The sequence below is a fragment of the Dama dama genome, chromosome 18 (genome assembly GCF_033118175.1).
Source record: "Dama dama isolate Ldn47 chromosome 18, ASM3311817v1, whole genome shotgun sequence".
NCBI lineage: Eukaryota > Metazoa > Chordata > Mammalia > Artiodactyla > Cervidae > Dama > Dama dama.
The window spans coordinates 7,158,415-7,174,334 of NC_083698.1; the positions used below are offsets into that span (position 1 = coordinate 7,158,415).

General features: G+C 49.5%; 1 protein-coding gene across 1 annotated transcript in view; it reads right to left on the minus strand.

The window, feature by feature from the left end:
- The window catches only part of ABCA13 (ATP binding cassette subfamily A member 13), a 374,898-nt gene that overhangs the window by 318,546 nt on the left and 40,432 nt on the right, over positions 1 to 15,920 (minus strand). The window contains exons 7-15 of the mRNA XM_061166289.1: positions 14,193 to 14,323; positions 11,895 to 12,028; positions 10,597 to 10,761; positions 8,055 to 8,254; positions 6,289 to 6,416; positions 5,499 to 5,587; positions 4,975 to 5,154; positions 2,587 to 2,774; positions 1,528 to 1,667 (exon numbers count right to left, since the gene is read on the minus strand). Coding sequence (XP_061022272.1) covers positions 1,528 to 1,667; positions 2,587 to 2,774; positions 4,975 to 5,154; positions 5,499 to 5,587; positions 6,289 to 6,416; positions 8,055 to 8,254; positions 10,597 to 10,761; positions 11,895 to 12,028; positions 14,193 to 14,323 — 1,355 coding nt within the window. The remainder of the gene's footprint in view (positions 1 to 1,527; positions 1,668 to 2,586; positions 2,775 to 4,974; positions 5,155 to 5,498; positions 5,588 to 6,288; positions 6,417 to 8,054; positions 8,255 to 10,596; positions 10,762 to 11,894; positions 12,029 to 14,192; positions 14,324 to 15,920) is intronic.

The following is a 15,920-nucleotide window of genomic DNA, read 5'->3' on the forward strand; positions in this document are numbered from 1 at the left end:
CTACCCAAAGCCTTAAAATCTGAGTGTGTTCAGTATAGAAAGATTTGCAGGTCTGATGTAAAACATGATGTACAATGGAGCACGTTTAGGCAGAGTTAAGCCCCTGCAAGGATCCCTCCAAAGGGAAGTGACTGGTCAACCTTGCAGGCACCACAGTAAGGATTCCTGAATTTGACACTTAGTAGTTTTGTGACCTCCTCCAGGAATGTAATCTGCATGAGCTCTGGAAAGAAGTTATACCCAACTCATAGGTTGCCATGAGGATTGTGTGCGATTACAATACAAGAGACTTCTGAACCTGGGCCTCTGGCTGATGGTGAATATGTTTGTAGCCTGTGTTTCTGGAAATGGTAGAACTGCACAGAAATATGTGATGAAAAGGAGAACAAGGTGTTGAAGCAGGAAGTTAACACGTAGGTGGTTGTGTTTTAGTCACTAAGTCATGTCTGACTCTGTGTGAGCCCATGGACTGTAGCTTGCCAGGCTTCTCTGTCCACGGGATTTCCCAGGCAAGAATACTGAAGAGGGCTGCCATTTCCTTCTCCAGGGGATCTTCCCGACCCAGGGGTTGAACCCATGTCTCTTGCATTGGCAGGCAGATTCTTTACACTGAGCCATCAGGGACACCCAACACGTAGGATGCGCACCCAACGCAGGAGAACGTGGCCAGCCCCCTGGAGGAGCCACGTGGACCCAGCACTGCTACATGGGGTGCAGAGCCTGGAGAGTAACAACAGTGAGCACAGGGACCCCTCTCATGGCTGACGAGCCTGACGCCAAGAACCAGAGACACGGGGTCTCTAGCAGCCCCTCGGATCAGCTTGAGGAGGAAGGAAGGAGTGTTAGACGGACACGGCCACAGAAAAGGAACAGGAAACTGTCATCCCCAGGCCCAAATCCCTAAGTTCAAGACACAGGGGCTCCAAGGAGATGCTGATGACCCCAAGAGACCAGAGCCTGTGTAACACATGGGAACCAGGGCACGTGGTTCCCAAGGTAGATGGAAGCACACCACCGGCTCTAAACCCAGAAGAGGCGGGCGCAGAGATGGAGGTGTCTCCCTGCCAGCATCTTCTCTAAAGCCTCTCGGAGACCCGTATGATTCTCTGTGAGTTCTGTAGTGGCAAGTTGTAAAGTTCATATTTTAAGGGGCTTCTGGCTTTGAGACTGGTAAGGAGAGAGGGGAGTCTACTTCCACAGGGCTCCGTCTGGCAGGCACACGGCCAAGGGAGGTGGTACCGCACACAGAGCATCTGGGCTTTCAGAGGCTGGGTTACGATGAGTCTGCACAGAGAAGTATCTATGGGCCAAACTGGGCCAGTTTAGGGTGGAAGCAGTCACTGTGCTGGGACCTGTGGTCAGTCCTGTTATCACTGGTGAGAGCAGGCAGGAAATCTCAGCGTGCCTGTGCGGGCAGGCCCCCGCTCTCAGCCCCGCCCTCAGCAGGACTGCTCGTCTGAGGAAGCTGGGCTGCTGCAGTGAACGGGGAGGACACGCCCGTGGTCGGGGTCGAGACCACTGACTCACCCAGTGAACCGATCTCGACACCCGCCCGCTCATTCACGTATCGAGCCGCTTCGCAAGTCTTCCTGACAAACCCCCTGAAGGCTTTCCAGAAGTGTGTGTGTTCCAGGACTGATTGTGCTCTCTCAAATGTATGAAACATCCTGCAATTAAAACCAATCCAGAAAAAAAAACAAATTTTAATAATGGCTCTCCAGAAGGTCTTACTACAAACTCATCTAAATACAAATATATACAAATGTCTGACAGTCCAGTTAAATAGGAAATTAGAATCTTTGAAATCGTCTTCTCATTTATGAACATTCCCATCCTGATTTGCAAAATGAGGAAAAATTATTTATGGAAATACATAAAATATAAGACAACAAACTGAGAGAGGAGAAAGTGGGAAATTAAAGGATATGATACAAAGCGAGTTCTGAGTTACAAAAAACACATTTCCTATTTGACATATTTGACTGTGAACATCCTAGCAGCTGAGAATGGAAATTCGTTGCACGTACAATCCATGGTTTGAGAAGATAAAAACAACGCAGATTTTCTGGAGAAGCACAGCTCCTCCGAAAGCCACTTGCTGGCAGTTCACACTGGCATCCTGGGTGACATGATAAAAAAGCACCTTGGGAACCTCCCTGGTGGGCTAGAGGTTAAGAATATGCCCTCCAGTGCTGGGGATGTGGGTTCAAACCCTGGTCGGGGAGCTAAGATCCTACATGCCCCAACGCAACTTTAAGCCCTCTCACCTCAACTAAGACCCAAAGCTGCCAAAAATATATATCTTTTTTCTTAAAGAAATAAAGCTCCTTGGACTAAATAAGGGTTCTAGATTTCCTGTGAGAGATTAAGCCGACGGTTAAAAGGGACTGTTTACGATTTTATATTTTGTAGATGCCTTTCAATAGTACCAAACAGGCTAATATTTTCAAAATAGAAAATTAAGTGACTATCTTATTTATAAGTAGAATATGCCATGCTGACCTATCGCTCATATAGAAGGAAGCCACAGGAATCCCTTCGGTTTCCAATTGCGCAGACGTTTTCCACCTAATAGCTACTACTTACACCGTGGAGAAAAGCTGGTCCTCACAGTCAGCAGCGGAGACATCAGCTCTCAGTAGCCGCAAGAGCCGAGTGCAGGGCAGACTTGCTTCCCGCAGCTGCGTCCCCAGGCCCTGCCAGTCCGGGGCATCTTCTGGTATTGAAACTGGCACACCTGTGTGCCCAGTAATGACTGCTTGCAAGAGCTGATTCTGCAAAGGCAGAGACAGCATGGCTTGAGGTCCATAAAGTGATTAAACTGCGGCAACGTGCTCTGTTGCCACTCAGCAGGGGGGCCCTTTGAACTGCGCCGCGTAGGGTTGGGGCCACCGAGTCCTGGTCCTGGACTTGTGTCTCTGTTCACTTGAACAAACCCTACATACAGCCTCAGGCAGACCTAAACCAGACAGCACCTACTCTTCAAGCCCGTCTGTACTGGCTTGCTGCCCACGCGATCCCAGTGGGATCACAGCCTGTAACCGCTCCCTGCAGCTCGTCGGGGCTGGGCTGGGACCCACGTTTAACCAGCGCAGTGCAGAAGGACACGGCCCTTCCGGCCCCACCCTTTCTGAGGACATCGGCTCCCAACCCCACTCCCTTGCCTGGGATCCCAGGCTGCCACAGGAGAAGTGTAGCCACCCTGCTGGGGGCCACGTGAAGAGGCCACAAGGAGCAGAGCGACCCTGGGACTTGGAGGAGACAGCCTCCCCAACCCCTGTTCCAGCTACCCCCCAGACCCCCGCAGCTATAAGAGAGGCGTCCGGTGGGACCATCAGAACCACCTGCTGCACTCTGGGGTTCGTGAGTGACACGTAGCCTAAGCCCCATCAGAAAGGCTGTCACGTGTACATAAATATATAAACATAACGAGCTCATGGCACCAGCAGATCCTGGCTCTACTGGCTCCGTGTGGCTGTGCGCTCAGTCATGTCTGACTCTGCGACTCCATGGACTGTAGCCCGCCAGGCTCCTCCATCCACAGAATTCTCCAGGTAAGAACACTGGAGTGGGTAGCCATTCCCTTCTCCAGGGGATCGCCCTGACCCAGGGGTGGACTCTGAGTCCCCTGTATTGGCAGGCACATTCCTTACCACTGAGCCACCTGGGAAGCCCATGGGTGCCATGACATAGGCCTTCCAGACACAGAGAAACGTGGGTGGGCTTTCAGTCGGGAAAGAGTTTACAGACCGAGAGCAGAAAACAGCTGTGCCAACAGGCGATGGTTTTCACGCCTGCACACAGCTTCCCTCTGGCCAGCATTCTCCCCGAGTTCTAGCTTCCAATCCCCAGCCTCCTTAAGAGCTCATACATCATCTGCAGGACACTCCCCACTGGGGACCCACGCTGCCCCCTGCCCTCCTCAGTCAGGTAAAGCATCTGCCTGCAATGCAGGAGACCCAGCTTCAGTCCCTGGGTGGGGAAGATCCCCTGGAGAAGGGGATGGCTACCCACCCCAGTATTCTCGCCTGGAAAATCCCATGGACAGAGGAGCCTTCCAGGCTACAGTCCCCGGGGTCGCAAAAAGTTGGACACGACTGAGCAACTACACTAACTGCTACTGCTATAGTTCACTAGTTTCATCTTTTCACTGATTTTATTTCATGGTTTGTATGAAGGAAGATAAACATGAAACAGGAAATACTGAAAGTGAGATGAACTATCGATACAAAAGGATGAACATTAAAATAACTTCCAGTGTTCAGGAGGGCTTCCCTGGTGGCTCAGAAGGTAAAGAATTTGCCTGCAATGCGGGAGACGCAGGTTTGATCCTTGGGTCAGGAAGATAACCTGGAGAAGGGAATGGCAGCTCACTCCAGTATTCTTGCCTGAAGAATCCTATGGACAGAGGAGCCTGGCGGGCTACAGTTCATGGGGTCACAAAGAGTTGGACATGACTGGGCAGACATGACAGTGTTCAGTAGGAAAAATGCGGGCTGGACTTGGCAGGGTCCTTTTCACTAATGCTGCACGCTTCGCACACTTAGACACTGGGGGAAGGCAGCCCTGGGTCCTGGGCACTATGTAGGGAGAGCATGTGCCTGCCAAGGCCTCCAGCCACTAGAGCTACACCTCGGCCCCCAGCTGACACCTCAGACACGGCTCCACCCGCTGTGGCATCTGCAGCTGGAAATGGAGCAGGACAAGGAGCATGGACACAGGGAAGCAGACACGGCCTGGGGACAGTTCTGGGTGCTCTTCGGGAGACTCTTTCAACATCAAGTATATTTTGGCCAGGTGGGGCACACAATCTCCTAAGTCAGCCAGACAAGGGCCAAGGTCCAGGGCCAGCTGGGGCTTGAAAACATCAACAGCTGCCTCATAAAACCACAGCTCCAGGACAGACATCTTCAGTGAATGTGCCTCCGAAATGAGCCCCCAGGGCCTGGAAGAGGCCAGAAGGTGGATACTCACAGCGTCCTGCACGGACCCAAGCAGCTTGTGTAAAGCGCTGGCCTCGCTGGAGGGGAGAGGGCCACAGGTCAGTCCCCCGTGGGCCTCCTGGACGCCAGCCACCCTGGGACGCAGGGGAACACCCCTCTCGGACAAGCATCCACTGAGGCAGAGAGAAGTGGCGCTCTTATTCATCAGCAACTAAGACAAAGAGAGCCAGGGAGAACAACGTGAGACAGTTTCTGAGCCAGAGGCCACAAACAGGAGCCAGACTTACAAGAGAAAACGAAGTTCTTCAAAAATCGCCTACTGGGACTTCCCTGGCGGTCCAGTGATAAGAATCAGCCTGCCAATGCAGGGGACATGGGTTCGATCCCTGCTTGGGGAAGTTCCACATACCACGCAATATGGCCAAAAAAAAAGCATAAAAACCGCCTACTGTCCTCTTTACTTTGCTAGCAAAGCAGGAGCAAAAGGAAATACCGCCTGAGCTTCTCGAGTGTTCTAGCCAAGTTGTTTATTTATGATTCGTTTTTGTGTTTTACCTTAAAAAACACGTCCTTTTCCAGTTTCGATTGGCCAGGCCCGCGGGATCTAGAGTTGTTGGCAGATGCCTCGAGACAAACGAGGATTTCTGAAGGACAGACAGACGGTTACTGTTCAGCCCCTGGGGCTGCTCCGTGCCTGACTCAACATGTGGCCGTCAAATAACAGACTGAACCCTGGAAGCAGGCGTGTCAGCAACCAGACTTGCGGTCAGACATTCCTGTCTCCCTGAGGAGGGAGCTGAGAAAGTCACCACGATTCTGGCTCCTCTTTCTGAAGACATACAAGGGGGCATTCCGTCAACCACCTCGCTCCCCCTCCACCATGAGAAGGGACAGAACCCTCAGTGCCCAATGCACACGGCCACCTACTGGGACCACAGTCACGATCACAGTCAGCAAAGGTGCTGGGCAGACAAGGGGGACTGCCCTTCCAAGGAGGATGCCAGGGCCGTGGGGAGGGGCAAGAGGAGGGGCGCGCACATCAGTCCCGCCCGAGCACCGGGGATGGGAGTGGGTGGGACAGCAGACCTGGTCCCAGGAAGGAGCCCGTCCAGGCCCCAGGGAGGCTGACAGGGAACAGCAGGATGTGATCCCCAAGGCGACAGGCTGTTTATTCAGCCTGGATGTGCTAGGTCTGAAGCACCTCGGGCATGTTTGCCAAGTATGTACTCCATGCCTGCACCTCACCTCCAAACCCGACAGGCGTCAGGCGGCGTGGAGTCTGCCCTCCCTGCGCTCACATTTGCCCTGATGTGCAGTGTGGACAAATAAACCTGGCACTAGTTACCGCGGACAAGGTGTAGATCCTGGGCCACTGCGTTCCTGAGAGCCCCGTCTAGCTCGAGCAGTCTCGTCGGGGCCGGCCCCGGGGGCAGCTTCTGGAGGACGCTCTGCAGTCTCTGCATATACAGTAATCTGAGGGCAGAAATATACAAATGAAACACCATGGAAAGCAGTTCACTTGCCTCCTTGGGAAATAAAATCCCACTCACAGGAGAACGCCCCACGGCTTCAGGATTTCACACCCCCACAGACACAGATAACCAAGTTCCTGACAGATTGTGCCCCCAAATGCTGTGATTTGGGGATTCTTTTAGGTACTGAACATGGATTAAACACTCTCTTTACCCCAAAACAGAAAAGTTTATTCTGAGTAGTGGGTAGAAGAGACAAGGGTTAGGATAAAAATCCAGGTGAGATTCAAAGACATTTGCATGAAACCTGAGTTATTAGAAAACGTTTTGCACAGAAGTGTATTTTAAAAGTGTTTCAGTGTCCAGATGGTGTGTGGTGGAGTCCAGGCTGCCCCGCTCCGACCAGACCCCTGCACCCTGTTAGGTGGCTTCTAAAACAGGATGACCACAGGCAAGTCACATTCCTCCAACTCTGGGTCACTTGGGAGGATGCCTGCCGAGTGGGTTCAGTACTCAGAACATGATGTGCTCACTGATGCCCCAAATCCCTGAGGAGCCAAGAGCGGGGGCGAGGCTCCTGGGGCCCCCAACACTAGTCCATCACAATCCAGGCAGGACCCTGGGCAGAAGGGCCAGGACATGCTGGAAGTTGGCAGGATTGTTAAGGTGATCCCGTGTGCATTAAGTAACAGAGGTGCGATTTTTAAACAGCTTCAAAGTAGACAGCCAAGCAGGGAAGTTTTTAATGCCCTTGTTCGTGTCCTGTATGTGAAGCTCCCGTGAGACAGGACCATGTGTCTCATGACTTCTCCAGCTAATCGGGCAAGTGTCTGCGGCTGGCTGACCCCTCACCCATCCTGTGGTGCTCACCCCTTCCTCCTGTGGGAAGCCTCACCATGGCACCCACATGCCCTGGGCAACCACTCGAGTTTTGTTCTATTCAAAGCAAAGCCCTAACTTTAGGAGTTTAACAGTTGGATGGCATCACCAACTCAGTGGACAAGTCTGAGCAAGCTCCAGGAGATGGTGAAGGACAAGGAAGCCTGACGTGCTGCAGTCCATGGAGTCACAAAGAGTCAGACATGACTCAGCAACTGAACAACACAAGATTCATCAAATCACTACAAACAGCCACCTCTGCTAAAAAAACAGACCCCATGTTGCTCTAGATTCCTCCCTCTTCCATGTGAGTGAGTGTTGGTTTCAGTATCTTAAACATGAAAACACATGACCCACCTTTCCTACTTCTGAAATATTTGTGGACCTCATGTAAACATTTAAACTACATGAAAAGTTATAAATAAATAAGAAAATAGGTACTTCCTTACAGGAAAGGACCTTTAAAATATTTTTGTTCATTTTTAAACAAATATCAAAGACACAAGACCTAAAGATGGAGAATCTGAAAAACTCCTCAAACATTGTACCCTCATTGGTTGTTTTTAACACCTGAACAGGCATGTAGATTGCTGCAAACAGTCCTACCAGTGTCCACAATACAAGCCTCACACTTTGCAGTCACTAACTAGCCCTTTGTTGTCTAATCAGGGTTGCACAGAACGCATCCCAAGAGTCATGCACTCTTTAAAATTGGAGTTGTCAAACCCCGTCAACAATCAAACAGGAAAAAGTGCCTTACATCCTGGCAGGTGTGTGGCTGCCTTCGGGGCCATCTGCTGCCACGCTGTCATTCAGGAGGAGGAGAGCGGCCTGCAAAGCCCGGGCCACCTTCCAGGGCTGGCTCCCCTCCCCAGACTGAGTCCTCAGTGCCTCCAGGCCACGGCCAATCCCGGCCAGGACCTGCTGGAAGAGGCTGCCTTTCCACCACTGATCAAATACCTGCATGTCAAGAAACAAGAACACTGTTATCAACAATAATAAACTGGAAATCATAGAGTTTAGTTAAGAAATAGTAACAGAACTTCCCTGGTGGCACAGTGGGGAAGAATTCGCCTCCCAATGCAGGGGACACAGGTTCAGTCCCTGGTCTGGGAAGATTCCACATGCCAAGGAGCAACTAAGCCCCTGCACGACAACTACTGAGCCCGAGCGCTAGAGGCTGGGAGCCACAATCTCCGAGTCCACACACTGCAACTAATAAAGCCCACGCACCCTAGAGCCTGTGCTCCACACAAGGGAAGCCACTGCAATGAGAAGCCCATGCACCACACTGGAGAGGAGCTCGCACTGCCGCAACTAAAGAAAGCCCACACAAAGCAACAAAGGCTCATGCAGCCAAAAATAAGGGAAAAAAGAAAGGAACAGCAACAGACTGTTCTAGGTGACAGATGGCCTGTTTTTATGTGGTTGGCAGATAGAAACACCTGCTAACAATTGTATTAGGATTTCATTTCTATCCAGAAATTAAAAATTGCAAATTGCAACAATGGATGCATGCAATTTTTTCATTGGCCCAATTTCTCTTTTTCCTTCCCCTCTCCCCATTTTCAAAAGAGAAGGTAATAATAGTGCGTAGTCACTCAGGTGTGTCCGACTCTTCGTGACCCTATGGACTATAGCCCACAAGGCTCCTCTGTCCATGGGATTCTCCAGGAAAGAATACTGGAGTGGGTTGCATTTCCTTCTCCAGGGGACCTTCCCAGCCAGGAGAGTTTCCTGTGTCTCCTGCATTGCAGGCATATTCTTTACCTGCTGAGCCATCAGGAAGTCCGAAGGTAATCATGTACATTTCTAAATAAGTGAAATAAATCTTAAAAACTAAGCTGATGTGGAAATGTATAAATATATTCATATGTCTGAAAATTATATAGCTAATACATAGTTACTAAATATCATTTTATGTCATGAAATTGGGGATACTAAAGGCAGTTCATATGGTGCATTATCAACATTACACCCAAACAGAGCATTCTCGCCCAGACTGAAAGCATGGGGAGGTATGGTGAACAGGGATGTGTGCTGACCATCCTCCATTTCTCCACGAGCTCGCCACCCAGACAAGGTTTCCACTGACCGTGGCAATGCTGGTCAGGTCAATGCTGCCCCTTTGGACTTTCTGATGATTGCATACAGGATGGATAAACAACAAGGTCCTACTGTATAGCACAGGGAACTATATTCCATATCCTCTGACAGACCACAATGGAAGAGAGTATGAAAAAGAATGTGTGTATATATATAACTGAATCACTTTGTTAAACAGCAGAAATTAACATAATATTGTAAATCAACCATAGTTAAAATAAAGAGGGATCCCCGGTGCTCTCTGTGCTGAGTGCCCAGTGAGCTGAGGCCAGGGGATGCATATGAAGAAGGTGCAGACGGAGGCCAGGCTGTGGGGCTCCTCACGCCTCCCCCCACGGAGAGATGTGGAGTTAAAGAGTGGACACGCGGAAGGGGGCAGGCAGTGATGAATGGACTGACTCCTGTAACGCTTCAGTAAGCCAGGCGCACCCTCTCTGGGCTTTGCTGGATGGCCTGAGCTGTAGGCCGCACTTCTGTGCTGGACACGTAAAAACCAGGTGAGAGGGTAAAGCCCATGTTCAGTGTTCTCCGCCCAATAAAATAAAATAATAAGTATAAATAAGATCACCAACAAGGACCTACGGTATCGCAGAAGGAGCTACATGCAAAATTTTATAAGAACCTCTAAGGAAAAAGAATCTGAAAAGAAAGAAATATATATACACACATATATATACATATATATATAACTGAACCACTGCACTGCACATCTGAAACTAATACAACATTGTAAATCAACTGTGCCTCAGTTTAAAAAAATATTAAAAAGAAATCAGGACTTCCCTGGTGGCCCGGTGGTTGGGAACCCACCTGCCAATGCAGGACACCAGTTCAATCCCTGGTCAGGGATCATGTGGGTAAGACCCCACATGTGGCGGGGCAACTGAGCCCACACCACAACCACTGAACTGTGTACCCTAGAGCCCATGCACTGCAACAAGAGAACCCGCTGCAGTGAGAAGCCTGCACACTGCAACGAGAGCAGCCTCCACTTGCTGCAACCAGAGAAAGTTCTTAGAGCAGCAGCAAAATCCCAGCACAGCCAAAAGTAAATAAGTAGGAAAAAAAGAAGAAATCAAACCCAGAAAAAAAATCCAAAAGATTAGGTAAATAAATTAAATCCAGCAGTGAAACACTCAGGAGGAAAGTGCTTGGGTCTGGGCATGCCAGGACAAGGTGTCTACTATGGACGGCACCTGTCTGCAGAGGTGCATCCGGCTGACCGCGTGGACCAGGTAGTCTTTGGCCGCTGACCACCGAGGGTCACAGTCTGCAGGGCGCCCCTCTCCATTGTCTTCATCCTCAGAGGAGCCAGACAAGGCTAAGCACAGCATCTGCTCCAGCGAACTGTCTGTGGGAATCTGCCAGTGATACGGGAACTATTTAGAAATCAGGGGCTTTTTCCTGGGATGTTTTTCTCCTAATAATACCACAGTCTTGCCAAAGAAAAAGCTCTGACATTTGTTTGATGGAAGACATAACAAGTTGACGGAGCACTATTATCCATGTGCATTTACCTGGAGGAGAGGTCTTCGGAGTGCAGGAGTAAGCTGATGACCCTTTTCAGGAGAACCGCAATTTCTCCAGGACATGGGATGATTTCAGATACTGTTTGTCTCCACTCTCTTGAGCCAAAGACACCCACAGGCTGGCCCAGTTTAACTGATACCTTGGACTCACAAATTTGCTTTGCCAAAATTGTTTTCTAAGTATCAGAGCTTGATGAAGTTGGATCAGAGTTCTGGGTCAGAAATTACTTAATATTTTCAAACCAAACCTCCTTTATTGCTATGAATGACCTTCACATGAAGTTTCTCTAATACAACTCCATTAAAACATGTATGTTCTTGTTGGAATGAACTGTGTTCCTCTATTACATAGTTTTATAACAATCGTGGTGTCATCCCATCTGGAGGTGGGGAAGGGGTCTGGGGGAGTGGGCACAGGATGTAGACAGGTCTGCAGTATTTGGCTCCTGCCCCGCGAGAAGCAGAAGTACCCACAGATGTGCCAAGAAACTAAAGGGTCAGCAGGTAAGGGCCTCCCAGACCCTCAGGGGCAGCTGCTAGTGGGGCGTGGAGGGGTCAGTGGGTCAGAGCCCCTGATTTTACAGTTTGGAAAGTGAGGCTCCGATCTGGACTCTGGTCCAGCTGGTTCCCCAGGCCTACACCTCTGCTCCCCAGGCACCACTCTGCCTGGAAACCAGCCCTGTCATGCCCTCTGCCCCATCTGGACCTCACCGGCCTTCACAACCTCCCACCCTCAGGGGCCTGGCTTGTCCCCCTGCGGCTTCGAGATGTTCTATTACATCCAAACTGTGTTTGAGGCGGGATCATGAGACAAGGAAAGAGGGAAGGAGCAGTTCTAGAGAAGTCAGACACAGCAGCGTCCCGCCCAGTCCAAGGAGCCAGATTTCAATAAGGGCACTCCCACCCCAAGGTCCCAGGAGAAGGTTCTAGAGTCGCCCTCGAGGAGAGACCCAAAGCGTGTGTACCTGCTGTAGGTCAGCAGAGTAATTCAGGACTCGTTCTGCATGAAGGTCATCAAAGCCAAATCGGGATTTCAGGTCAGCCTGAACCTTCTGTGGGTCCCACATCAGCTCCTTCACGGACAGGCTGTAACCTGACTCTGCAAGACAAACAGTGATATATACCATCAGGTGCAGCAACATTGGGACAGGTCAAAAGTCATTTAGAAAATGATGTCTTTTCCACTTCAAACAGAAAGACAAATGTGGCACAAAGGCCAACTGGACCATTCACAGGAAGAGCAAACAGAAGCTAATCCGGAGCTACAGAGATTGCGGTGATACATCACTTGCTTCCTTGCATGCTCAGTCGTATCCAATTCTTTGAGACCCTATGGACTATAGCCGGCCAGGCTCCTCTGTCCATGGAATGTTCCAGGCAAGCACACTGGAGCGGGTTGCCATTTCCTCCTCCAGGAGATGGTCCCGACCCAGGAATCAAACCCTCATCTCCCGCATCTCCTGCATTAGCAGGTGGATTCTTTACTACTGAGCCACCTCCTGGCACATAAATGACCACAGATTTCTAGAGGGTCATTTGATAATTGGCTTCCCTGGTGGCTCAGATGGTAAAGAATCTGCCTGCAATGCAGGAGACCTGAGTTCAATCCCTGGGTCGGGAAGATTCCCTGGAAAAGGGAATGGCAAGAAGTTTATGAAATTCACATATTGGACCCAATAATTTTATTTTAAAAAATCTATCTCGAGAAACCTAATAAGATGCCTGAAGGAAAAGTCATGAACCACGATATTACTGCACTGATTTTACACTGTTTAAATACTGAAAACCAACTCAGTGTCTAGTGCTGGAGGAGGGAAGGAAATATGATTTATTTTTTATTTATAGCACAAAATACTGTAGAGTCCTTAAAATCATATTTATAAAAATTATTTAAAACCAAAGAAAAAGTTCCCCTGCAACAGAACTAATCAAGATATAAAACTCATAAGGTACCCAAGTAATCCAGCAACGCCATACAGAAGTGGCAACCCCCCAACCCAAAATCTACACCCGAGACCTCCAAGGTCGGGTGATCTCTGGTGAGTATGGCCTGAAAACTTCAAACCTAAAAGCACATAAATTCCAAGGTGAACCTGCATCTGGAAATCCAGCTCTAGGTCATTTCAGATCACGATTCAGCAAGCATCAGCTACCCAAGCCTCCACCACAAGCCCTCCTACGAGACTTCACGTGCCCTGAAATTAATGCTGATTAAATAATGAAGATGACAGAAAGTCAGGGTCACGGGGAACTCTGGGTAGGTTCTGAAGTCGGGGGCGGGCGGGGGGGTACCCAGGAATCTGGCTTGGGAAAAGACAGGTTCTGAGATTAAAACGAGCACTTCCTGTGTGTGGAGAGGTGCCAGGCAGGAGATATGGGTCATACATAGGACAGACTTTCAGTGAAAGGTAAGTTCTGGAGATTTCCTGCATGGCACTGGGATTACAGTCAACAATGCTGTATCATATACTTGAAATTTACTCAGACATCATTATCACCCAAAAAAGGCAACTGTGTGAAGTGGTGAATGTTTTAAGTAACTTGTTTTTGGTAATCATGTTACCACATATACATATATTAAACCATTACCTTGTACACTTTGAATATATACAATTTGGTCAGTAAAATAAAAGAAAATGAAAATTAAAGGAAAAAAGAAAGGATACCTGGGTCAAGCTAAGTCATTTTCCTATGGAAAGACTATCTATTCGGTTGGGGGGCGGTGTGGTTCTAAATCCATATCACCTTTCTCCTCTTATTGTTTTTCAAATACTTCAAATATTTTTCAAATATGTTTTCCTAATAGGAGTTCAGGAGGGAGGAAAGACTAAAATCAAAGAACTAACGGGACTTCCCTAGCGGCCCAATGGGTTGGGCTCTGTACTTCCTTTAGGGGTCCAGTTTTCCATCCCTGCTCAGGGAACAAAGATCCCACAGGTTGAGTGGTACAACCGAAAAAAAAAAAAAGAACCAATGACAGGTCTATTCTTAAAGGGCATCAAGTCCTAGAGTTTTAAAGTCAGTTATTTTTTTAATTAAAAATAACATATTTATTAGAAATGACTGTAGAATTTTGGTAGAAAGTCGAATTGTTTTGAGTTCCAAATTTTCAGTCTACCTCTATCAGAAACAACTGATTCTTTCTTGTGTTTTATATTTTATTTCAATCATTTCTTTGAACAGCATGTGAGCTCTGTGGTGGTGGCTGATAAATTTAACCAGTACAACAGTGAAATGTCACAACAGCGGTAAGATGCCCATACCTGTGGCTACCGCTCCACTCTCCCGCAGGAATGCCAGCGTTGAAACGGCCGCCTTTAGCACCATTTCAGAGACCCTGGAAAAGGTGTGGTTGAGTGGCAGCCAATCTAAATCTTCTAGAGCTGATAAGGAACTGGAAATGAAGCAGAACCAGAGCACCATTAGCAAAACAGGCAGCATCGCCCTGGCCCGCCCCGCCCCACTCCCGCAGGATATGGCTGGAACTCCCAAGGCTGGAGTGTGACCCTGACTCTCTGGACCAGGAATTAAACACAAAAGTGAAGTGCTTTCTTTGGTCCACTCAGGAAGCCGACAGGCGCCAAGTGCCGTGACCTCAGAAAAGTGCTTATCAGCCCGCCTGTGTCAAGTCTGGACACTCAGTCTAATATCCGGGGGCCCCGTGCCTATTGGAGAACCCTGTGGGAAGCCTTGTTCAACTTCATAATGTTCTGATTCTGAGTTATGCACCGGGATGAGGGGGTAGGAGTCCCTGGTCCCCCCACCCCTGCCCAGTTCTGCCTGCCCCTCAGCTCTGTCTGCATCTCAGAGGCCCCGTCTGCACCCCTGGACACTCCCGCCTGCACATCCAAGCAGCAGCCACAGCCTCCACCTTACGCTCCTGCCCACAGCGGCCCCTGGCCACCCAGGGACCTGGGGGTGCACGCTCCAGTGGGGAGCGCTGCCCTCCACGGGGGTAGGGAAGGGGCCTATGGAGCTCTCAGAGTGGGCTCTGGCCCCTTGGGCAGGGGGCTCCAGTGGGGGGTGCTCTGCCGCAGAGGCCGGAGTGGAGGCCACAGTGGAGGCCACAGCTGGGACTCTGCCCCCCTGGCCTGAGGGCAACGCTGACTGCTCTCACTGACGGCAGAGGAAACAGTATCAACTTTTACTAATAAAATACCCTGTTCACAGGACAGATTCACAGAGTCCAATTTGGGTGGCGGGGAGACCACGTTATTGAAATGCGGGAAGCCAGCTGGGAAGGAGTCCTCCCAAAGGTCACCCTGTTGTGGAAACCTTGGCGTCAGAAAGACACAAAGGCACTCAGAGACACACAACAGCTGAGCTTATTCCACACCGGTGTGGGCCCAGCAGAGTCACCTCCAAAGGCTGAGCCCCGGCTTTGTTCTGGATATCTTTATACACAGGAAACTTCCTGCTCAAGCAGCCCAGATCCCTCCCCTCCCCAGGTAGCCCTAGTTTCCACGGGTGTGACTAGTAAGCAAGAACACAGAAGCAAAAGCGGTGATTGATGAGCAACAGCTATTTAAAACAAGATAGAAGGGAAAGCAGAAGGTTGTTACTTTAATCGGGGGCTTAGATCCCGCTCCTATCTCAACCCAGGGTAACATGGGGTCAGGTCCATCACAGGAGACCAATGGGCTGCTCCATGAACCACAACTGGTAAGACTGAGTTAGCTGTTTTGGGTAATATTTGGGGCCACTGCAGCATCATTTACTAAGAAACTAGTTTAAAGTGTTATTGTTGCAGGGAGAGGTCAATTCTGACTCCATGTAGGAACTGTTTCTTTGACTTGCTTTCTGTTGTTTTTGTTATTATTATCAATAATTATTATTATCATACAATGTCCTGCCTCAGGGAATCCTGCCCCTCTGCCTGACTGTTAAAATAAAGTGCCTTTGTTCGGAACCCTGTCCACTGGAGATGGCAGAAAAAAAGAAATTAACACGTCCCCCTGCCTGAGGCTTGCCATTCTAAGAGATACTTGTAA